This window comes from Urocampus carinirostris, chromosome 19 (assembly GCF_059441175.1).
Source record: "Urocampus carinirostris isolate Australia breed hairy pipefish chromosome 19, RoL_Ucar_1.0, whole genome shotgun sequence".
In the NCBI taxonomy this organism is placed as follows: domain Eukaryota; kingdom Metazoa; phylum Chordata; class Actinopteri; order Syngnathiformes; family Syngnathidae; genus Urocampus; species Urocampus carinirostris.
The window spans coordinates 22365416-22389914 of record NC_142367.1 but is presented as its reverse complement, the minus strand read 5'-3'; the positions used below and the strand labels follow the sequence as shown (position 1 = coordinate 22389914).

The following is a 24499-nucleotide window of genomic DNA, read 5'->3' as shown; positions in this document are numbered from 1 at the left end:
TCAGTCCAGCAACGAACATCTGCACTTGCAAGAATTGTATTTTGACTCTGTCCGGTATCCTGCTCGTGTATCCTGTATCCGGTATTCATCCCTCCTGTCTCGTCCTGTCCGGTATCTCACTCCATTTTCCAGTATCTATTCCGTCTGTCCCGTCCTGTCCAGTATCTTGCTCGTGTATCCAGTATCCGCATCGATTCAGTCTGTCCCGTTCTTTCCGGTATCCTACTGTTGTAGACAGTATCCAGTATCTGTCCCGTCCTAGCCAGTATCTTGCTCCAGTATCCGGTATCAATCCCGTCTGTCCGGTATCTTGCTCGTGTATTCAGTATCAGGTATCAATCCCGCCTGTCTCGACCTGTCCGGTATTTTGCTCCAGTCTCTGGTATCAATCCCGTCTGTCTTGTCCTGTCCGGTATCTTGCTCGTGTATCCAGTATCGATAGATAGATTTTGCAATTATGACAAACAAATAGACACTGACATGTTGCTTTCTTGATAAGTTTTCCGTCAAAGCCCAAGTGAATTAAACACGCGTGGTTGTCATTTATGTATAAATAAATATTTTTTTCATTTTTATTATTATTATTTTAGAGTTTACAACAGAATATTTCTATGTAAAAAAAGAAATCGAATAACTGTCTTTGTTAAAACAGTTTAACGGATCACTCAAAAGATCGTGTGTGTGGTGACGTCACCGGGAACCGGAAATATGTCGCTCAGATCTCCTCATGTAAGTAAACATACACGCATGGGCTATTCTGCTCAAATTCTTATCACAATTTAATGGAGAAATCATAATAAGAAATCATTCGATCTTACTTTTGACGAATGTGGTCCTGAATAGTCGCAATCATGTATGTTTTCCTCCTCCGACACAGCTCATTCAAACAATCGGGATCATGATTTGGCTCCTGCTGGATTCAATTAGAGGGAATTGTGTGTACCGGTATAGGTAATCGGTAGCGATGACTTATTTTGGTACCTCCGTAGTAAAATTCTCTTGTTTTTATGTATTCTAGTGCAAAACAAAAGCAAACAAACGATCTAATTGTACTTATATCGACCTGGGAATAAAAAATGGCACCAAAGAAAAACAATTGTAATACTCACGCTCATATCCATCCATTATCTGCACCGCTTATCCTCTGTAGGGTCGCGGGGGTGCTGGAGCCCATCCCAGCTATCTTCGGGCAGTGGGCAGGGGACACCCTGAACTGGTTCCCAGTCAGTCGCAGGTCACACAGGGACAGACAATATGCTTGCTCATTCCCACCTAGAGACAATTTGGACCCGCCAATTAACCTGACATGCATGTTTTTGCAATGTGGGAGGAAACCCGATTCCCCAGAGGAAACCCACGCAAGCACAGGGAGAACATGCAAACTCCACACAGGAAGATTCGATCTCATGACCTCAGAACTCTTCCGCACACGCACTAACTGCTACGCCGTTGTGCTGCCCTGTCATGCTCATAAATAAGCCCTAAACAAATGTTCTGATAACCAAATCCTGAGTTGTCATTGATAACGATACTCCATAACGACACCCTGAGTACATACGTTTCTGCAAAAATATAGCTATGATGAAAGAAATCATTTTAATTTTAAGAAAATATTTCTCCTAAAAGGAACTCCGTGAAGGATTTTCAGTTCTCAAAATCTCCCTCCAATGGCACTTCTCATTCAAACAATCGCAGAAGGGTGGCCAATAAATTACTCAAGTAAAAGTACTGTTACTTCAGAATAATAGGACTCAAGTAAAAGTAAAAATTAGTCATTCAAATAATTACTTGAGTAAGAATATTTGGAGAAAAAAACTACAAGTACTGTAGCGACGTCTTGTTTATTTATAATTTTTTAAACAACCGTTTAATCAAATCATTAAATCATCAAAATCCACCCAATCAACAATAGATTGCATTTAATTAGGAAATAGATTTAATTATTCAAGGTGAATTTAAGTACTTTAACAAACAATAAAATTATAGTATAAATCAAGCCCAAAATGTTAAAAGAGCCATATTGCACCAAAAAAAAAAAAAAAAACTTGTCAGGAGCTACAAAAAATAAAAGGCTTATAAAAGCCTTATAATAAACGCAACACATGCTGTAAGTTTCAATATCAGCCTATTGTCAAAATGACTAAGTTGGACACAGCACATCCTGTAGAGCAGGGGTGTCCAACTCATTTTTACTCGGGGGCCACACGATAGAACAAACATTCTGTAGATTAAAGTAGAGAAGAAAAAGAGAGATAAAGAAATAAGAGAAAGAGGGAGGGAAGAGGAGAGGGGGGGGGGGGGCAAAGATAGAAAAAGAGAGAGAGGGAGAGAACGTGAGAAACAAAAAATAAAAAGTTGTGAGAGAGGGGGAAAAGAAAGGAGAGGAAGAAAGAAATCCAAAGAGAAATAGAAAGCCAAAGGAGAGAAAAGAGAAAAGAAAGCGCAAAGGGTATGAAGAGAGAAAGAGAAAAGGAAAAAATGAAGTTAGAGCAAAAGAAGTTAAAAGACACAGAGAGACAAAGAGCAACAAAGGAAGAGAAAAAAAGACAGAGACAGAGTGGGAGAAAAGGGGTGGAAAATAGAGAGAGAGAGTGAAATACATACAAGTACAGTGTCTTTGTGAGAGGCACCTTGTTTTGGCAACATCAAGTTGACATATTTCAACTTGCAACTTGTTTTTCTCTTGCGCTTCTCTGAGTGTTGTCCCCCAGGCCGGATTCAATCCCTTAGCGGGCCTGATTTGGCCCGCGGGCCGCCTGTTTGACACCCGTGCTGTAGAGAATGATGTGACTATTCTGTTGTATGATTCTGCCTAGAGTTGATTCATGAATTACGGAATGTTTAATTGTTTTGATGAAATGCAATTAAGAAATCCAATTTTTGAGGTAATTTTTTTTGAGGATTAGAAAAAAACAACCACCAATGTGCAGGATGTGCCCCTTACATGGCCAACAAAAACAGTGCATTAAAACACAGCATGCATTTATGAAATTAAATCGCAACCGTTTGAAAAAGTAAATAAAATCACATTTTTACAGTTGAGTTTTGATTTCTGTAGCGTTATTTTCCTCTCTTTACTTTTGGGCTCCATGGCCGATCACACACCCGCAGGTTTGCTTTAAAACAGCCGCAGGACTCTGAGTAATGTTTGTATTTACGTGGAGGGGATTTAAGTTACTTAGTAACAGCTTCAGTGTAGTCTAATGTGGTGGAGTAAGAGTACTGTTTCTTCTTCACAAATCTACTCAAGTCAAAGTAAAGGGTATAGCGATTTAAAAATACTCCCAGGATACAAAATGTCACGAAGTAAATGTAACTCATTACTCCTCACCTTTTGAACAATCGAGATCATAATTAGGCTCCTGCTTAATGATGAGATGGTTTGTGTTAGAGTTGGAGTTTTTATCGTTTTAAAAAGCTACCGGTAAATAAAATCAGGAACTTTGTTACTCTCTGCCGCCATCTCCTGCCTAGTGTCATCAATGCAGCTGTGATGCTCGTGCTAGCAAGTGCATTTCTTAGACGCGCTCGGCTAAACTCGTTTTTTTTTCCTTGAGGTTTGGGTTCGTGTTGGGATTGTATTTGAAATCAGTCCATTTCTTACTTTCCCCATTTTCATGATGCACTCACAAATGGAAATGTAAAAAAACCTGCAAAGATGAACATGACGACACCTCAAACTACATCAAGAATATGATGTTACATACAATGACTGTTTTTCTCATCTTGGTCCTCACAGGTCTCTCTTGATATCAACAGGATCCAAGATAATTCCGACTCTATTGCAAAGCTCTAAAAGGAATCGGACCATCTCGATCCTTTGCCCCATCCTCCATCGCCATCGTTCCTCTCTGCCCCCCGGCCCAATGGAGCTGAAGGACGTTCTGAAGGTTTTGGAGGATCTAGCGCCGCTTTCCCTGGCAGAACCTTGGGACAACGTGGGCCTGCTGGTGGAGCCGGGCGCTCCTCGACCCGTCAAAAGCGTCCTGCTGACCAATGACCTCACGGACCAAGTCATGGAGGAAGCACGGGGCAAAGGTTGTGACCTCATCGTGTCCTACCATCCTCTGCTTTTTCGACCGATCAAACGTTTGGTCCAGAAGGACTGGAAGCAGCGGTTGGCGATCCGAGCTCTGGAATCGGGAATCGCCATCTTCTCGCCTCACACGTCCTGGGACAGCGTTAAAGGGGGAGTTAATGACTGGCTGGTGGGAGGACTCGGTAAGGAATAGAGCCTGTTTATGGAAAGCAACGTTTAGATATTGAAGGTATCACAAATGCAAAAAAAGCACCTACCGTAAATTCCGGACGATAGAGCGCACCCGATTATAAGCCGCACCCACCACATTTTAAGAGGATAACCACTTTTGTACTTACACGAGCCGCCCCTGTATATAAGCTGCATGCACCCACAGTAAAATATGTGACACAATCACAATATTAATCCCAACCCTGCTTTGAGTCCCTCGATTTTAACTGAACATAAAGTTTACAGTTCAAAAACCACAGCCGGCAAAATGAACGGAAAATGATACCGGTACTTAACATTTGATGCACACCTGCAGAGTCCAGGTCTCGTTAAAAGTAATCCAAGGGAAAAAAAAGTGTATATTTCCAAAGGTAAGGGTGGGAAAAATATATATCCACTATTGTCTGCCGTGTCCACAAACACTCACCTTTACCGGTCCCCACTTCCCATCATCCCCCGCGTCTGTTACCCCCCCTCTTTCCAATTGGTCAGTGCAAGATTTATCAGAATAAGTGTCCAAAATAAATACAAATAAATACATTACAAAAATATACAGTTGCAAATACATATTATACATGGTTACACATATTTACAAAGAAAGACGGTGCACCGAAAGAGTTTTTAAAGCTTTAATAACAATATTATAACTTTCATCCCAAACCGTGCCTGTGAAGGGTAGCAAAATGCTACTAACACGCTCGCAATACAGTTAATAGCTCTATTAAGAAAATCATACCGTTCATGCAGAAATCGCTGTGAACCGTTCTCGTCTTCCTCCCTGTAACTGACGTCATCAAAGTTGTCCTCCTTTAGTATGGGAAAGAGACTTTATCATACAGACTTCGTCCCACGCTCCCTTATTCAAAAACACGCTAGCAACACGCTCGCAAGGTAAAGTTTGCGAGCAGTAGCTCTGTTTCGTTCTTTATCGGACTGCTCGATTACGTTTAGCTTGTAAGCTGCGTCATGTGCCTTGAACTCGAGCGCCGCTGGCGGCTGTTAGAAAAATTACATTAATTGGCCGCATCACTTAATAAGCCGCAGGGTTGAACGTTTGGGGAAAAAAGTAGCGGCTAGTCCGGAATTCACGGTAAATTATTTGGAAACGAGCATCAATCTTCAACTGTTGTTTGCTAAACAATGGTAAAAGCTTTCTTCTGATATGTCCTATGCCTATATAGTTACAGAACTACATTTTCTTTAGGCCTTCAAAAGTGAGTCCAAATGGCAAAAATTGCCTGGTACCCGGCTCTCCCCACTTGAGACGAACATCTGGCATTGAATGAGGTCAAAATTTATCGTTCAACAGCCCAAAAATATGCAATCTTTGCTTTTTGTTGGGTTTCAGGTGACGGTCAGGTGTCGATGCTGAACCAGGCCTTTGTGGACTTCCCTTTCAGCCACATTGTTGAGTTCCAATGCAAAAATGACATCTTGGATGTTCTTGTGGAGGAACTGAAGGCTCTGGATCGAGTGCACGTCCAAGATGTAGTCAGGTCTGCTATTATTGCTAATTCATCCATGCGCGTTGACAGTAATCCTTGGTTTTCTTCCAAAAAGAACTCACGATCATCAAAACCCGCTAAGTAGAAACCTTTGTGTATTTATTAAAGACTCTATTATACATTGAAGCCAAAGAACCAACCATATTTACAATACAGTAAAGCGCCGACCAATCAGAAGTTTTAATAATGGCACAAGCCAATAAACGCGATTCAAAGTTTGCAAGCCCCACACACCGTGTGAGCTCATTGAGTGTCATGGCAGACTCCGTAAACATAGTCCTGGAGTCAACAAACGAGAAGGAAACGAAGCTCTCTGACAGGGGTGGCTAACCCGGTCCTGGAGAGCCGCATGTCCTACAAGTTTTGGAGGTTTCTCTGGTCCAATCCAGGTGATTCCAATCACCTGGATTTGTATCAAGCTTTCACCAAGCTTGCTAACAGGCTAAAAATTGGCGTCACCTGTGTCGGAGCAGAGAAACCTCCAAAACATGCAGGACGTGTGGCTCTCCAGGACTGGATTAGCCACCCCTGCTCTAGGAATTCACCAGGGAGCCAAGGGGGCACCAGTCTGCAAAAGTTTGGGAACCATTGATTTAAAGGATTCCTTAGCTACATATGTCCAAAAAGGCATTTGTTGAAGTGAGACCTTGACTGTAAACCAATGGGAAGTATGTTCTCTATATCGTGGACCGAACCATTTCAAATACTTGCCCCATGTCAACTATACGCGCAATAGACTCGACTCGAGAGTTGGGACACTACGGGTGCGATTTTCATGAGTATAGTTTTATCTCCAAGCCACATGTACTCATCAAAAGACCCATGTATGATTTATGAGCCACAGATTACCGACCCCTGGTTTAACCAATCAGAATGCAGAACAAAATGCACTATGAAAATCCACAAAGCAGCGAAACTGTACACCATAAAGTACAACGAGGGATTACTTAACACTAAATATATCACGTTTATTTATTTTTTTGGTACAGATGTGACACCCCTAAGACTCAAGTCAGCCTGTACTGCAGTAATTCAGCGCTAGCTTCCGTTTTTGACAAAGTGACGCGATACATCGTTGCACTGGACAGCTCCTTCCGCATTCTTAAAGCAGAAAAGGTGAGCGAAATATTCTTTCACTTATCTCATTTGCAGAGTTTGTACGGGTGCTTAAAATTTTTAAAATTACTTGTATTTTAATGGTTTGTTTTCAAGGATTGAAAAGTGCTTGGATTTTGGTTAAAAACCTTAACACTTGAAATTGTTGCCATGGTTTCTCCACACGTCAGTCTAAAGTGACGGTGTGTAGTTCCTCCGAGTGGCACAAAGACTTTCCATTCAGAAAAGAAAAACATTGGTTTAAATACTAGGCAAAATTACAAGAACTATAAGACCAATGTTAAAATTTATTTTTAAAAAATCATATAAAAAAAAAATCAATATTCTTTTCCATACATGTTTGTCTGGCATCTTGCTGCTACACTGTGCTCATTGGCACTGTTTTTTGTTCGCATCAGACACTATGGTGCTATTTAGTGGTCAAATATTACATATTTCTTTAAAAATTGCTTAAAAAAAAAAAAGACACCGACACTGCTTTCAGGCATTTCTTCCCTTGTGATTAACTGCAGCCGACATTAGTTTGTATGGCATTGTCCTTTGAAGCGTCATCACCCCTTACAAGACATTTGCATGCTAAACCTAAACAGGGCACTATGAAATGTGTATTACTACAAAGGCAGCAATTTGGAGGCCTTTAAAATAAAATTTCCCAGAAAATCACAATGACCCATAACCAGTGAGGTAAAGTATGCTGCAAAAAAACTAATTGATGGAGCTTTTTTTGTTTTCTTCCTAGCCCCCTCACCTGGGCCATGGTCAGGGGCGACTGAGTGTTTTAGCGCAGCCGGTCACCGTGGCGACGGCAGTCCAGAAAATGAAGTCCCACTTGTGCTTGCCGCATCTTCGTTTAGCGCTCGGATGCGGTCGCACGCTAGGTGAGTACAGTGCCCAGACAAGCCTGACACAAATGACGACACCATCCCCACGAAATGGAATATACAGCGCCTTACAAATATTTGTTTCCCGTTTCTTGCAAACCAACTGATTTTCTGTCAGTATCACCTACTATTTGCCCCTTTTTTTGTTCTCATCAACTCTAATAATCTTCCTATTCCCTGCTGAAGAAAATCAACCTCAGAGCTTGATGCTGCCACCACCATGTTTGACAGTGGGGACAATGTGTTGAGGGTAATGTGCAGTAGCACTCTTATGCCAAATGTAATGCATTGCATCCAGCCCAGAAAGTATTTTTGTCTCATCCAACCAAAGCACCTTGTTCCACGTGTTACTTGTCCCCCATGTGGTTTGTCAAATGGGCCTTTTTATAGTATTCTTTCAGAAAGAGCCTTCTTCTTGACACTCTTCCATAAAGGGCAGCTTTAGGGATTGTATGGCTAATACTTGTCTTGGGCACAGATTGTCTCATTCACAGGTGTGTATACCTGCAGGTCTGTCAATGTGATCATGGGCCTTTTGGTTGCCTCTCTGATTGCTTTCTCTATTTTAATATTGTTGCTCACACAATGCCCTGGGATATGTGTAAATGTGGCAAAACAGTTATGCATCCTATTTCTGCTTTGAAATTTTCCTCAACATGATCCCGAACTTGCCTGGTGGTCATTATGCTGTCTGTTCTCTAGTGTCTCCTTTCAAAGACCTCCGAGCCAATCACAGAGTAGGTGCATTTAAACTGAAATTTAAAGACATATGAGACAGGTGAAGCCTGAAATGTGGGTAAATGACAAAAACGGCCAACACTATTTTCTCTGCCCCCAGTAATGCTTTATAGTCGATGTAATATACGTTTTGAGCGCTAGGTGGTAGCGTGACCGTTTGGTTGACTTTCACCAAGGAGTAAAAAAAAAATCGGGAAGTAAATTAGTCTCAGTAGAAGTTGCATCATTATCTTTTTTTAATCGTTTGAAGCGATGACTAAGTTTATTTATCTCGATTATGTATTTGGCGATATGTAGTTAATGATATTGACGTTCATCCTACCATGTTGTTTGTTTAACTCGAGAACGAATCTGTTGTCGTTTTCTATGGTAAATTCATGTTTGTAGATTTTGGTGTAATGTCAAACGCTGAAGCCAAAAATGTACTTTTGTTTTATTTACACTTTCTAACTGTCGCCATTCGTTAAATGCTATTTGGAGACATTTTTAAAGGGGCAAGTACGCTTGTTCTCTGGCTCATGATTAGAGTTTTTCCTGCTGTTTATTTGCATTAAAAATTGAGAGAAACAATACACTATCCCTAAACACATTCCCAGAAAGTTTACTTTTACAAATGCACCCCTGAACGCAACGTCTCACTTTTTGTTTTTCTTTACTTCTCAGAATCTTCTGTGCGTACGGTGGCTGCTTGCGCCGGATCCGGAGCCTCGGTATTGAACGGCGTCCAAGCTGACCTTTACGTCACCGGTGAGTTAAAAAACAAAACTTCATCATTACTTCTTACGAGTTTTAAAACTTTGGATTTATTTCTCAGGAGAGATGTCCCACCATGAAGTGCTGGATGCGGTTGCCAAGGGAACCAGCGTCATCCTAAGTGACCACAGCAACAGCGAGCGCGGATATCTTTCGGTTTTTCGGGACAAGCTCGCCCAAAAAGTGCCGGCGGATGTTGTGGTGATTGTGTCCAAGGCGGACAGGGACCCGCTGGAGATTGTGTAAACCAAGCGTGTCCAAATCATGGCCCGCAGGCCAAATGTGGTCCGACACATCACCTGAGCTGGCCCGCGAGACAAAATGCTGAAAGAAGCGGAAGAAATAAACTGAATCGTGTCAAACAATAACCTACATATTACTGTAATTCTTACCTCAATGACCTTAAGGGGAGAGATTTGTCTCAAATATATTGTCACATCTTTTGATCAGATTCACAAATATATTTGCAATTTTCTCATGATCTAAAAAATCTTATGGCTTGATAAATGCACATATATGTTTGTGGATCTGCAAAATACATGATTCACACCAGATTTCTTATTTTAATGGTATTGGAGAAATTGGCTTTAAGTCCTTAAAAATTGCTTGAATATGGCCATAAAAGGTGTACAAACCTTGATAATAGATATGAAGTCAAACAGAAAATTTCCCATGAAAACAAGTATAAAACAATATGACTTAAATCATCAAATCAATCATATAAATTAGTGTGTGGTAGTTTCCATTCTGCATGAGTACCCAGTTTAAAAATCTGACTATTTTTTTGACAAAAGACAAGTGTTTGGATAATTAAATGTCGACGTTCAAAAAATTGAATATTACTTTATTGTACAGTAATGATCAAATTCGTATTTTTTTTCACCAAAAATATAAATGTAAAATCAAACAATCCCTAATTCTTACCCGTTGGGCGATCGGATGATTTCACTAGTCCACGAGTATCTGTTGCACGGCTGCTGCCTTGCGGTGGCTAGGGAGAACTGCACCAAGAAAATGTACCGTCATTAAAAATGTTTGTTTAAAATTATGCAGGTTTTGGTTGTACTGCAAGAAATTAGTCCTGTAAGAAAACCGTTTGAATGAGTAACATCAAGGCTTATTATTTTGTTAACAATTTAATCAAGGGCTGGTCAAAGCTAGCCAGTTTCTGGTTTATCAAATGAAAAAACAATTAGCTGTTACATATCGTTAATATAAAAAAAACAATACATCAGAACAATGCGAGATAAGCCTACCTTGTTTGCTACGCTGAAAAAAATCGATCAATGAAAAAGAACCCGGTCTATTTTCGTACATTTTTACGGAGCTTTGCACTGGCCTGAGATTGCCAATCTGATAATGGAGCAGGCGGGTGCAATTCCTGTTTGGGCTCAATCTGTGCCTATCAAGCACAATTCTGCAGATGTTTACAAGACACGGCCATTTCTTAATGAGGCATTCCGAAGGGCAGGAAAAAGCCTGTTTGGAGGCAAGGCAGAGTAGTGATGAAAATATGTAGTAAAGCAATAGGATATTTGCAGGAGGAACAATGATGTTAAAATCAAAATTGCCTAAATGAAGGCAGCAGTTTAGATTGCACACTGGAGGAATGTGTTGTTGGTCCCAAAAGAGAAACGCTCCAGTTACAATTTGATAAAAATCATGGTCGTTTGAATCACTTGCGTCAGAGGAAGTAAACATCTAAAACATGAGGGACAGGTCCCACAGAGTCCTAAAATTTGCCCATCTCTAACCAAAAGGGAAAAAAACAAACGTCAAATACGAACACAACTTTATTTTCAAAAGACAGAACAAGAAAAATACTGAAATATTTACACTGAATTGATTAGTAACAATAAAACTTGCTAGCTACATGAGTGTCTAGTCAGAATCAGAGTCAAATTTGTAAGAAACTGGCTTCTTGGCTCTGCTAGGCTTGTTTTTTGCAGTTGCAGTTTCTGGGGTTGCCGATTCATGGTCGGAAATCTGGAAGCTTTCATCATCACTCAACTGCTTCACCCTTTTCTATGGAAAATGAAATGAAGTGTCAGCAAACCCGCTAATAATGAATAGAAAAAACAAACCCAAAAAACTAACCTTAACTCCGGCAGTTGTTTTGGACATCAGGCGGGACATTAAATCGCCCGAGTCGCTGTCAGAGTCATCACTGCTGACTTGTTTCCGTTTCGGGGCTGCTTTCGGCTTGGGTTTTGTTAGAGCATCCACGATGGAAGGCTGCTTCTCACCTGTAGCGATAATTGAAGCCCTTGGTATCTACAACACTCCAATAAGCGTACGAAATGCATTTGTTGACACTCTCATAACCTGCAACTTTCTTGGTTGCGGCCGCTTTCTTCGGAGCTGCCGGTTTCCTGGGTGCAGCCTGTTTGGGCTTTTGCTGAACGGGAACCTTAGGTACAGCCTCCTGCTTGGCAGACTGAGCAGCTATGGATAATTCAACGAGAAAACGGTAGAAATTTTAGAACTTGCTAAGGTCCATGATTCATTCTAATTGCACAGGGGACGATTCTTACTTGATTTGGCCATTAATTTAGGCTTAACCACCTTCCTGTGGGATATACAGGTTAGATTTTATTTTAGTGTGGTTGGTAAAGGTACAGTACATCCTACAACCAAATCATATGGTCTAATACTCACACTGGGGCTTTGGGAGAGTCCGGATCACTGTCCTTCATGGTGCTGGACTCGAGTGAAAAGCTGTCGTCGCTGCCACTATCGCTGATGACAACTTTTTGTTTTGGAGCGTCCCTCTTCAAATAATCGTCAAACTCATCTTCACTATCAGAAATAGAGTACTTGACAGCAGCTGAAGAAATATGAAATGCAGTAGGGGGATAAGTTAATGCGGACTTGATTCACTTCCTGTTTAATTAACAGTGGAGTGCATTCAGATACTGACACGAAAATAGTACAAGCTTTCAAAAGATTATTCATTCAAATTACAAACATTCAGACACAAACTACCTATTTGTAAGATAGGTAATAAAATCTTCTGTTTCTATAAATAAGGACTACTGTTAAACCTCCTAACGTCTGGCTTCATTGTATGTTTACCACATCACTGTCCCCAAGTGCTTGCCATAAAACACAGCGTGTTACTAAAAATAACAAGTTTTGTTTATCAGGTATCCATATAGTTTGCAATTGTACCGTCAGAACAACATATGGAAAGAGTTGAAGTGTATTTGGAAAAAGCAAATCACTCAGGAAGTAATGGTTTGAAAAATGAAGGTACCTTTGGTTCTGCGTTGAATCTTCTCTCTTGGGGCACCGGCGTCTTCAACCTCCATTTCACTCTCAGACCGACTGTCCCCCTCCTCGTCGGATGTGTGACTCTTCTTGAACTTTTTGGCAATTGGCTTGAACTGAAGTGTGGTCTGCTTACCCTTGCATGCTGCAAACAATTGAGGCACAGGATTAAGATCGGTAATGGGCTGCAGCTCCCAAACGGGATTCAATTGAAAGGACTTTCATTGCAAATCTGCGGCAGCATCATTTTCTACCTTTGTCCTTTGTTGCTGCTTTTGTCTTCTTCATCACGCGAGCAGCTAGGCCTACTTCATCGACATTCTCCTCATTCTCGTCGTCCTCAAGTTTCAGTTTTACGACCACATCCTCAGTCTGCAAACATAAATTTGATCATTTGATCTCTAAAATTAACTTGAAAGAGGATCTTTGTGAAAACTGCAAAACTGACCTTGGCTTTTCTGCCTCTCTTATTCTCTCCTTTGAGGAGGTCGGCCTTTTTGGTGGCTCCGGCTTTCATTGCACTTGTTATGCGTGGGACGACACGGCAGCCCTGAGGCGTGGGAAGCGTTTCGGTTTTTACCTTCATCTTCGTAGCTCTGCCCTTGGAAGGCTTTGAAACTGGCATTGCTGCATCCTCCTTTTCTTTGGCTTCAACACGCTGTAGTAAAAAAAAAAGAAAAACCACAGTGCATTGAAAAAATCAGGACAAAGCCAAACATCCACTTTATGCTCAGTGCAAACCCGAGAAAACACAAATGTTTTGACTGTCAAATTGACAGTTGTTATAGGATTTACCATTACCGCTAGGCTGCTTTCATTTAACTGGCCTTTTGTCTTGTGCACACAAAAAGGCCTTTTGTGAGAACATGATTCTTTCAAAGCAACTAGCAGACAGTATTTCTGGTCAATGTACTCAAAATAGATGTGAAATTACTTCAAGTTCTTCAGTGAAGACAGAAAGATCTTCTTTCCAGAGGTCAGCTGGAGACTTCCTTTTCAGTGTGTTCAACTCTGTCATCTGAAATTGTTGAGGAGGAAGAAGAAAAAAAAATCAAAAAAGAAAGCGAAGGTGGGAAAATGAGCAACTCACCTTAGCATCTCTTTGCTTGCACAGCTCCTCCTTTTTCTCTTTGGTGAGGAACCACATTGGCATGCTGAGCAGGTAGTTGTAGTCTGGTCCACTTGTGTCCTCCTCTGGGGTCTCCTCCTGGTCCTCTTCCACCATCTCCTTGTTCTAATATAACACAGGATAACCAAAGACACTTAACTGTGTAATGAGATAAAACTGGCGTGGCAGAGTTCCCCCAGGATTTTCGGTTCATAAGACTTTTTAAGACCACTTGACAATTTAGGACCAACTTCGCACCTATTCTGGCATACGGACGCGGGAGTTCGGAGCTGAGTCATGAACGACCCCGGCACCACCTGGGCGCAACATTAAACCCCCTCCCCAAAGGAGCAGAGAAGGTATTGTGTACCCAGCAGCTAAGGTCTAGTTTGCAAGGTAGCCGGACCGCGCTTGCGCCGAGGGTAGACTGGCCCCCGACCCGGATGCGACCAGGCCAGCAATGAAGGAGGGACTGAATCTGCAAGACTGCGCCTAAGGGACTTGTTAGCCGCAGAATGAGAGGCACCCAGGGGGACCTGGTGACCACGCTGTGGGAATCGAACCCCGCTGGCAATGAGCCACACCAGCACGTCGAGGCGACCACTCACCCCGACCCCTAGAGCTCATGCGCTCCCAGTCCTCTTTGGCGCCATCTGACGGACGGGCACGGAGGCGGGTAAACGCGTGGTTTATGGTAAATCTTTTGAGATCCAACTAATATAAATCTTTTTAATGTGTTCCCCTTTAAGACTTTGAAAACTGGATTTCAAACATTTTAATGCCAATTAAGGCCTTTGTTAAATTCATTAATTTAATACCTTTTAAGACGTGCCATACTTTTGTTAGTTTACTTATAAAGTAATTAGCTCTAGCATGCAGGTAAGGCAGGGGAAAAAGAGGACATTTGAGGGTTGGATTTAGGACCAAGACAAAATTCAAGAAATTTTCAATGCCTTCATATGCGGTTATCAAATTTTGGATTTTTCCCAGTTCTTAAGACTTTGGAGGAACTCAGATCTGAATAATTTTACCTTGTCTTGAGCCTGTTTCCAAGCTTTGACCGGGTCCGAGTCATAACCCATCTGCTCCAGCATGCGGATCAGTTCCTTCTTTGGTTTGTTTTCTAAGTGGAAACACACGGAGTTAGAAACAATTCACGTGTGACCACAAAAGCGACTTACCAATGACCAAGGTTCCCTGGATTTTTTCCAAAATGAAGCGTGCCTGGTTGGTGAGTTTAGCACTCTCAGCCCCCAACATACCGAGCAACCACTCCTTTCTCAGGTTGTAGTATTCCAACCTCAACTTGAAGAAGTCTTTGAGAATATCCAGCGCGGATTCGTACTTTTTAAGACTTCCCACGTGGTCAAAGAGAACCTGCAATGAAATTTTTTTTTTACTTACATTAAAATACCCAGAAGTCTGATGATGCAGAATAAATGGATGCACTACCATTGAATTACAAGTGAGAGGAGTCTGCAGCTTAAAGACTTTGTGGAGTCCTTCAGCCTCCAACTCAACCAGCTTCTCAGCTGTCAACTTGATCACGAAACGCACAGTGGTGTCTGTGTGGTATTCCTTATAGTCCGTGATCAACGGGGGAACTTTCTCTGTACCATTCAGCATCGGCTCCAGGACACTCTCTTTGTAAGTCTGGAGAAGGGAAAATGGGGGCGATGTGATAAAAAAAGAATTCAAAGTTCATATGCTCCTATGAGTTCACTTAAACTAACCTGGGTCCACGTTTTTACAGGCAACTCAGAGATCTCAATGGTGGTTGAATCAATAATGGCCAACTCTCCACACACGATGTACTGGTTGTCCACGAGCTGGTCAATGGTACCTTTGAAGCCTTTATAGTTTGGGAGCTAGGACAAAAATACGCAATTTTATTGTATTTAAATCAACACTTAAAAAATGTCAAAGTGCCTCACCATGGGTAGTGGCTCCTCCCCGCCAAGCAAGCGTGTAATGTTGGCGACGATCTCACGGACGTCATAGTTGGGGATTTTGCTTGCCCAGCCAGTGCCAATACCGTCAGAGCCATTGATCAACACGGTCGGTATGATGGGAATGTACCATTCAGGCTCCACACGCTGGTTGTCATCGTAATTGTTCTTCAGCAAGTTGTCATCCGTTGCCGGGAAAAGAAGACGGGCCAGGGGGCTGGAGAGTGGGAGACATTTGGATCCCAAATCCAAAACACATCTTTAAAACTAATACAATACAGCCTACTGACCTGAGCATGGTAAAAATGTAACGGGGGCTAGCAGAATCCTTGCCACCGTGCAGCCTTGTTCCAAACTGGCCGAGAGGTTGCAGATAGTTCAAGTTGTTGCTTCCCACAAAATTCTGGGCTAATCCAACGATGGTCATCATCAGAGAAACCTGGAAATGAACATAACGGTTTACGTATTGCAAAAGAATAGAGCTAGACTTGTTTATCAAAAATCTTGATTATTACACTACTAAAATAAGTTTAGCAGTGGCCCGAGTTATTTGCACTACAACAAACACACATTGACCAATTATTTGCAATCATTTCTAGATTTCCAGTTATAACCAAATCTAACTTGCCACAACAATACAGTCGACTGTAACAGTTACCTCCCCATGATGATATGCTGACATCTCAGCTACAGAACCAGCCAATTGGGCTACCTTCACTTCCCGTTTGTCATTTCTTTTGAAACAGCAAAATAGTACTTTCCTCTGGCCTGGCTTAAGACCTAAATCAAAGTAAAACAAAAGCTGAGTTAATTCAAAACAGTGTTTGGGAATGGGAAGCTGTATTGACCTACCATCTACAAGACAGGGAATGGACCTTTCATTGTCAGAGTTGGAAAAGAGTACCAGCTCCTTGTTGATAAAGTCATTGTAGGAGAGATGCTTGGTGGACTGGCCATAGAGATACTCCTGTGGGCATGGAAGAAACCTCAAATGTCAGCAAGTTTTTCCCAATTAGTCAGCTAATTTAAATTTCAGGGATGTGATTTGACCAAAGTGAAATTATCTGAAAATTAGCGGGGGGGGGGGGGGGGGGGGGGGGGGGGGGGGGGGCAAATTGCTAGCTGGGGGGTGGGGGGAAACCAGGTAGGACCAGGGCAGTGCCCTGGTGGGGGGAAAAGTGGGGCGAAGCCCCCCCCCGGAGCTCATGGGTTTTTTTAAGTACTTTCAATGCACTCAGATGACAAAGAAATAGACAAGACAACAGCATAAATTTTCAATGTATATTGAACTATCCCATATAAAATTACAGTTTAAGTCAACTCAAAATCAGTCACATTAAAAAACATTTCCCCAACGCCACTATCTTAATTGTAAAGAAGATGGTTCCAGTGGCAAGGGAGACCCTAGACGACCGGCATCTTTCTACAACTGCAGGCGGCTAACGGGATCCAGGTCTGTAGGAAACCGCCTCAAAGCGTGCCGCCACCAGCTTTTGGGATCACTCTTAGTCTGGACTCTACCCTTCGACCTGTTCGGCTTGGGTAACCCTACCAGGAGTACGAGACTCCCGCCGACATAGCTCTGGGGGTCATGGAGACGCGCAAAGTGCCCCACCACGATAAGGTGGTGATCCGTCGGGACACAGCTAAATCCATTCACATGACCCAAACACTACTTCCTCCTAGACTTCATTGCTTTGGAATGGGTCTTTCTAGCCTGCTTCTGTGCAGCTTTGATGGTTCTTCTTGAGGCAGCCTTGCTCATTTGGGTGTCCTGTTTCACAGCAAGTTCATTCTTAATACATAATGGATAACAAAAACATAAAATACCTCATGCAGCAAGCTCTGATAAAAACACAATCATGCATTCGACTAAGATCATCTCTGTAACTGCATACATCAAGACACTCAACATCTTGAAACCTAAAAAGTGCAAACATGCAGCATTCATTTGAGTTTGTGTCAATGATTAACCATGTTATTAATATTAAGTAAATTATGTACCATAATAATATCGTGGCCATTAAGAAAATCAATGGTAGAATATCATACAAGTACTTAATTTAAAAAATATAAATACTGACAATAGTTTTGATTACTATTAGGCTTAATAATATTTTTAAATTTCCTAAATCATATTTTAAATGTAATAATTTATTTCTTTAATAGCAGCGTATCCAAGTATTTGATAAATGAAAGTACAATAAGTATAGGCCCTACAGTAAAGTGTTGGTGTAATGTACACATGAAAATCTATTATTGTAATTGTTAAATATTTATGGCCATTTTTATTACGTTATAATATTTTCGAAAAAAATGGGAAAACTGTCAAATAAATTTGAAAAGTTTACCACCTACCTCAAAATTCACGACTCTATCAGCAACTGGTACAGGTTGTTGGGGTGGATCACGTCTCTTTATTACCGCTTCCGATTGTGATGTCAATAAGGGATGGAGGCCGTAAAGTTTTGGAGTTTTCGTTTGGGCACCGAAACTTCCAGCGATGGAATAATTTGTCGTTCTTGACTGGAGTTCTTTCACGTGTTTTTTGCTCTTTGCGTGACTTTCAAGAGCTTTGAAACCTCTCCCACCATAGTCGATGGTATCATGACACCAAATGCAAAGTGCTTTCCCGGCACGATCGATCTTCCGAATAAAGTCATTGAACAAATTCGTCACAGTCTTCTTTCCAACATTCGTAGATAATTCCTTCTCCAACCAGTCCCATCGAAACTTGTTTTTTACAATCTTATCAATTTCTTTAGCTCGCGGAGCATCTTTGCGTTCGATCACGGACATCTTTCTTTAAACACCCGGCAAAAACGTGTGAGAAATGAACAATGGCACACTCCTATAACAAGCGCGTTTATTGGTCAACACGAGACTTCAACCAATCGCAAGTACGTTTCATTTCAGTTACGGAAACACTCAAATGGCATGCTGTCGAGACGAAATCGTTTTTTTTTACCAATTAAAACACCGGAAATTTTAAAATTTTATTTTTGGAGATAAAAAAAGCGGAATTCCGCGAATTAGCGGAAAAATCACATCCCTGAAATTTGAATAAAGTAATGGCAAACCTCGGGTAGGTTATGCTCCTTCCGGCGGCGTCTGTCGACCATGAAGTTAGTGAGCCAATCTTTGCGTTCATCCACTTTTTTCTTGCTAAAGGCCTTGCACAAAGAAGACAACGTTGTTTACCACGTTAAAAAAATAAGTTTATGTGGTGGCATTATTAGACATGACTTACAAGGGTGATAGCTTCATCATCTTTAGGGCCGGAATACTTAAATGGAATCCGGTGTCGTTCCATGTCAGAGAAATACTCCTTGGCCTCTTGCGATGTGCTAGTTCCCAAACCTGATAAGACATGTCCGATTAGGAAAAGCAGCGGAACAAAAAAACAAAGACGGGGACAACTGTCAGGTTTAGAGGGAAGCTTACTTGTCTGGTTTACTACCACACAGGGGTTTGTGACAAACCTTTGTAGTATTTGACTCTCCAAGATTTGAAGTTGGGCGTGCTGTCCTTCCATTCATTGAACTCTGGGATACTGTAAAATGACAGCTGGGATTTCTTGTATGTTGCCTGAAGAACATAAACATTGTTATTTACAACAAATGTGTGATTTTTAGAAATGTAAACATGTTGCCAACAAATATGTTGTTTGAGTAGCACGTGGAAGCACCGTCACAAATTCAAACGACATACTTTGATGATGGGTGTGATGAACTCTTCGAGGAAGTTGTGATGCAGTAAGGAAGGCCAGTTGTAGTGGAGGAAGTTGATCAACAATCCTTTAATGTGGGAGCCGTCTTGATCCTGTGACAATCGTGAATCGAGATGCTTGGATGCATTCAATCGCGTATGGTGGGGGAAAGTGCGGAGGACTCCAAACACAAACCTGATCGGTCATGATCATGATCTTCCCATAGCGCAGGGATTTGAGGGACTCCGGGTCATTATAATCTTTTTTGTACTGCAGACCAACAATTTTAATGACGTTGTTGATCTCAGCATTTTCCATAATCTGTGTGAGAAGTAATGTACTCATTAGGACCAATTTTTAAGACACACCAAGCAATCTAAAAACAGCTCGTCTCAATATTCAAACCGATTAATATGAAGAACATTACAATGAGAATCTTCTCATCAGATCAGAGTGTTCAATATTAAAAAGCTGCATAATTAATCTGGTCACAACTGTGGCAAGGCCTGACCTGCTTGTGAGAGGCTTCTCGCACGTTGAGAATTTTCCCTCTCAGTGGGAAAACACCATAGCGATCTCTGCCGACGACTCCCAACCCAGACACAGCCAGAGTCTTGGCCGAGTCCCCCTCAGTAAGAATCAGAGTGCAACCAATGGAGTTCTTGCCACCTATCAGATGACAAAATAATTACTGAAGGTTTTCTGGCTGTCCCGTTGGTAGACCACAGTGCCAAATTAATCAAACAGCTACCTGCATCGTTAGCGTCATCCAGCTTGGGTACCCCTTTGATTTTTGTGTGTTTGACTGCCGAGCACTTCTTGTTGAGCTGCAACTGAGCTTTGAACTTGACCCAGTTCATGATATTTTCGACAATTCCACAGGTAGTGGCCTAATGTATAGAAAAGTTAGAAAACTGAAACTTGGCTATGACTAATTGACTGATGCCAGCTATTCGTTACCTGTTTAATGAACTTGTCACTAAGCGGGCAAGTGGAGCCAAATTTCTTATTCTGCAGAGTCATGTTCTCTTTGGTCTGAGAGTCAAATGTGGGGTTCTCAATCAGACAGTTGACAAACAACCACATGTGGTTTTTCACCTAAAAGGAGAAGGGAATAAGTCATGTATCAATGATATACAGTGCTGTTTAGCCAATTTATGTTTTTGTGATAGATATTATTCATATATAATTTAATTGTCCAGTTTGCCGATTTTGTCACTCAAATATGAGGAACTGTAAAACAGGCATATAAATTCTCCAATAGGTTGACAACATTATGATAAAATGTGTTCTTGAAAATATTTACCTGGAACGGTTTGACAACTACACCAGCTTTGTTCTTCTTCTTTACAACGTCAATTATCTTGGTGACGACCTGATCGGCAACATAATCGGTGTGCCTCCCACCCTGAGATTTAGAGGACATCATTAAAACTTTGTGCTTGACACAAAGAGCAATTATGTCAGATGTTTTATCAACCGGCTGGACACATTTCAGAACCAACCGCTAACAAGTAATTGATCTGACTATGCATATTAATAAGGTACCCCAACCGAAGTAAAAATGTACCTTGGTTGTGGCTATGCTGTTGACAAAGCTCACTTGCTGGAAACCCTTCTCGCTCACAGTGAGGCAGACCTCCCAACGTTGGTTGACAACCTCATGCACCACAGTCAGCTCATTGCCCGTCTCGCTCACTTTGTCCTTCACGTACAAATTCACATAACTGCGGAAATCTTTCACCTGGGATGCAGAGAAATGGAAAATGATCACCAATACAATGGAAACTTTAAAATATATGAATAAAAGTATGTTAACTCACAGGCAGTCTTTTGCTGTTAAAGAAAACGCGGACGCCCTTGGAACATCCAGCGATGTCATAGGCCCTCCTGGTCATTAGCGCCACTGTGTCTTTATCCAGGATGGTCATCTTAAATTTGGGCAGATCGGGACGAAAAGTGATGCAGGTGAAATCGTCTCCATCAAAAGATTTGATGGTGGGGTCTCCAGTCTTGCCCATATTGTCATACCAGGTCTGTGGAAAGAAAGGCACATTACTAAAGAGATATTTAGAAGAAAAAAATATATAGAAAATGCCGCCATAATTTCTTTCCACACCTGTTTGAAAGTCTTTCTTGATTCTTTGCAGGCAGTCTCGACAGTGAACTTAGTGCTAAAGATGTTGCACAGCTTGGCACCATATCCATTACGTCCACCTAGTTGACATCACATATTACATTTTACACTGGTGGATTTATTTTAAGGTCATGCCTCAACCCATTGTAAAACATTATTCAATGACCAGTCTTACCAGTGACTTTTTTCTCGTCGTCATCGTAATTACTGGAGGTGAGGAGCTGCCCAAAGATGAGGGCAGGGACAAAAACCTTCTCCACCTTGTGCTCCACCACTGGGATGCCCTTGCCATTATTCCATATGCTGATGGTGTTGTTTTCACTAAAAGTAAGAAAAGATATGTAAAACTTTGCACACAAATAAATGTGAGCGATAAGTGATACTTTGATGTTTGTATTTGTTTTTATTGTGCTTTTTTACAATGAAGGATACAGTTATTATAATTATGGAAAATCTGCAAAGGAGATTTCTGCAGTAGCCAGGGTTGTTTAATATTTAGATTATTGGACGGTCATTCACTATTTGTCTCACTATTGTTCTTTATTTGGAGTACTGTGCACTGTTACATGATTGCCACTACTGGCCAATCATGATGCCGTTCTTTGATTTCAACACCCTTTATGACTGATCAGTTTTTCTAACCAAGATTTGATTAAAAAAAAAAAAAAAAAAAAAAGCTTGAGGGCTTTAGAACTGGTTGGGTTTCTAGTACAGTACATACACTTTGTGCGGTCCTAATTGTAAGCTTAAAATGTATTGATGTCTTCTCTTTTTGTTTTGAGTGTCTACTATACTAATTGTATCACTTAATAAATTATCTTTGTCAAGGTAATATGCAAGCTTTTCATACTCACACATCAATGTTGATTTTAATACAGGACATGCTTTCATCCCTCTGCTTGTTGTCAGCAGCATTTACTGTAATGCGGGGAAAAAAAACATACATGGGATGACATTTGTTTTTTTTCAATTTACGGTTAAAAATAATTTGATCCATTAACTGACCAAGAATTTCATCGAAAATCTTGTAAAGCCCGGGAACAAACGTCACATCCCGGCAGTTCATCCCAATGTCTTCATCATACACCCACATTGGCTGAGGGGGGCGAAAACAAGGTATTTATCTGTATGCATCCTTGAAATCTAGCTGTAGTAGAATCAAGTCTTACCTGGGTGACTGGCTCTACTGAGCCGATGTAAGAATCAGGCCTGAGCAAAATGTGCTCCAGCTGAGTCTTTTTCTGGTAGATCCTCTCAACCGACATGCGTTTGGGATCTTTGCTGGTCTTACCCAGTGGCCGGTTCTCAAAAAGATTAGCCTGCTGTAGACAGAAAGCATGCAGTCTTCAGTATTGAGCAAATCCATGAAGCTATATTTTCGGTGAAGGATGCAAATAATCATCACAGTTACAACTGTTTGGTTAAGGCCCGGGAAACATCTTTTATATAATATCCTTACTAGGGCTGTTGCGAATAGGACATATTAGTCTAATCGCCATTTTTTGTCTCTCTCTCCACCCCCACACGTTTGTCTTCTGCTTTTTTGGTTCGAAATAATTTATTGACACTAATAACAGCAAACAATGTGAGGTTTGAACAACCCTTCTCGACAATCTTAACAGCAATCAAGCATATTCACAATTTCGTTATGTCTGACAATATGACATTTTAACATTTTTTTTCTGACATTTTTAACATCTTTGTTAGTGTCAAAAGATCTGTCCAGGCCAAAGTCCCGTGATTGTTTTTTGGTCTGAACAAATCCATTGACACAAACAGCAGCAAACAAACAATGTGAGGTTCGAACAACCCCTCTCGACAATCTTAACAGCATTCAAGCATATTCACAATTTTGTTATATCTTACAATATGATGTTTTAACAATTTTTCCTGACATTTTCAACATCAACTAAGAAATTTCTTTATATCATACCCCAACAATATGAGTTATTATCGACACTTTTAACATTCACAACTTTCCTTATATCATGTTCTAACACTTTGAACGTGTTGCAATCTAAAAACTCGAAGCAGAGACGTGTATCGGCTCTGCTGCTGCATTAACTCTGTGTGTGTGTTTTGAAGTTAGAGTATTTCTTTCTCGTTGTGCACCACATTACCAAAAGTCATAGACCTGTTACCTCACCTTTGCAATGTACCTCAAAGGATTTTAACCGAACAGGTTGAAAACCCGCACTGTTGCAGTTTGGTTTGAACAATTTTATTGACACTAGTAACATCAAATAAACAATGTGAGGTTTGAACATATTTTCTCGACAATCTTAACAGCAATTAAGCATGTTCACAATTTTGTTAATCATAATTTTGTACTAGTTGTTTTTTTTGTTTGAACAATTTTATTGACACTAGTAAAGAAACAGAATGTTAAGTTAATAATGATGATTTCTTGACAATTAAATTGCTCCTCTTTGAAAGTACTATATATGTAAGATTAAGCCCATATGTTCACAGTAGCATATAATGCAGGAGGGTCAATACAGTACAGTATATTCGCCAATCGTGATGATTTGTGACAATCGCCTCCAGAAATTCCCAAATCGCGACAGCTCTAATCCTTGCTAGGTAACTACGAGCATTCTTACGATAGTCACATTCGATCGTTGGAAAAGGGTCTTTTGATAGATTTGAGACGCCATTTTGTGGAGAGTTAAAAATAAAAATAAATAATAAATGTGACTTGACTTGCAAACGCTGTGTCCAAAAAACAAGCTACTTCTCATTTTATTAGCGTCTCTCGCGGAAAGAGCTCTACAATTCGTGATAATAACGTTCATTTTCCAACAATGTTGACGACATTAAGAGTTTCTATCACGTCGCGTTTCGTTGCTTACAAACGTTAGCCTACTCGCTATATTAGCCGACAGTTAACCGCCAAACTTCGACGATTTAACTTTTCGTTACCTTAAGTGGTTCCGCCATTTTACTTCTTTATCAGACTCGGGGGACCTTTATGTGGTTATTGGGTTTCAAAATGGACAAATTTATAATTGTAAAAGTGACGACGACAGCGGAGAATAAAGCGATACGAGAGAGTAAAAATCAGATTTAAACTCAGAGCGCCAG

General features: G+C 41.0%; 2 protein-coding genes across 3 annotated transcripts; one reads left to right on the top strand and one right to left on the bottom strand.

Annotated features, from left to right (window-relative positions):
- The first annotated feature begins 39 nt into the window (after positions 1-39).
- Positions 40-9610, top strand: nif3l1 (NIF3 NGG1 interacting factor 3-like 1 (S. cerevisiae)). Its single transcript, XM_088323144.1, has 8 exons — positions 40-111; positions 653-729; positions 3740-4221; positions 5598-5745; positions 6744-6870; positions 7610-7748; positions 9153-9236; positions 9304-9610. Coding segments are annotated over exons 2-8 (1167 nt in total). The 5' UTR covers positions 40-111; positions 653-727; the 3' UTR covers positions 9489-9610.
- A 1413-nt stretch (positions 9611-11023) lies between these two features.
- top2a (DNA topoisomerase II alpha) lies at positions 11024-24499 on the bottom strand. Of its 2 annotated transcripts, none has more exons than XM_088323143.1 (35): positions 24338-24499; positions 22585-22734; positions 22421-22511; positions 22270-22333; positions 21591-21736; positions 21398-21495; positions 21102-21314; positions 20849-21022; positions 20585-20686; positions 20239-20376; positions 20030-20168; positions 19790-19947; positions 19474-19599; positions 19281-19391; positions 19052-19157; positions 18820-18929; positions 18650-18742; positions 16422-16536; positions 16228-16349; positions 15860-16008; positions 15555-15786; positions 15354-15488; positions 15073-15273; positions 14802-14997; positions 14652-14743; positions 13603-13746; positions 13447-13530; positions 12961-13170; positions 12767-12884; positions 12499-12657; positions 11901-12069; positions 11777-11811; positions 11568-11687; positions 11340-11488; positions 11024-11267 (listed from the first exon to the last, which is right to left on the bottom strand). In XM_088323143.1, the coding sequence occupies exons 1-35, from the start codon at positions 24353-24355 to the stop codon at positions 11124-11126; spliced, it is 4611 nt and encodes a 1536-aa protein (XP_088179269.1). In that variant the 5' UTR covers positions 24356-24499; the 3' UTR covers positions 11024-11123. The 2 variants fall into 2 exon arrangements, with proteins under 2 accessions (XP_088179269.1, XP_088179268.1); XM_088323142.1 differs by lacking the exon at positions 24338-24499 and adding an exon at positions 24019-24146 and having other exon boundaries at positions 22585-22737.

What these genes read in the sequence shown, in the direction of transcription:
- top2a (XM_088323142.1), bottom strand. Translation starts at nt 24,072, where the DNA reads ATGGCGTCTCAAATCTATCAAAAGACCCTTTTCCAACGATCGAATGTG. An exon ending in AACGATCGAATGTGACTATC is followed by an intron (nt 22,738 to 24,018) that starts GTAAGAATGCTC and finishes TTCTGTCTACAG; the next exon opens with CAGGCTAATCTTTTTGAGAA. An exon ending in TCATCACACCCATCATCAAA is followed by an intron (nt 19,158 to 19,280) that starts GTATGTCGTTTG and finishes TATGTTCTTCAG; the next exon opens with GCAACATACAAGAAATCCCA.
- nif3l1 (XM_088323144.1), top strand. An exon ending in GCATTCTTAAAGCAGAAAAG is followed by an intron (nt 6,871 to 7,609) that starts GTGAGCGAAATA and finishes TTTTCTTCCTAG; the next exon opens with CCCCCTCACCTGGGCCATGG. An exon ending in AGCTGACCTTTACGTCACCG is followed by an intron (nt 9,237 to 9,303) that starts GTGAGTTAAAAA and finishes TTTATTTCTCAG; the next exon opens with GAGAGATGTCCCACCATGAA.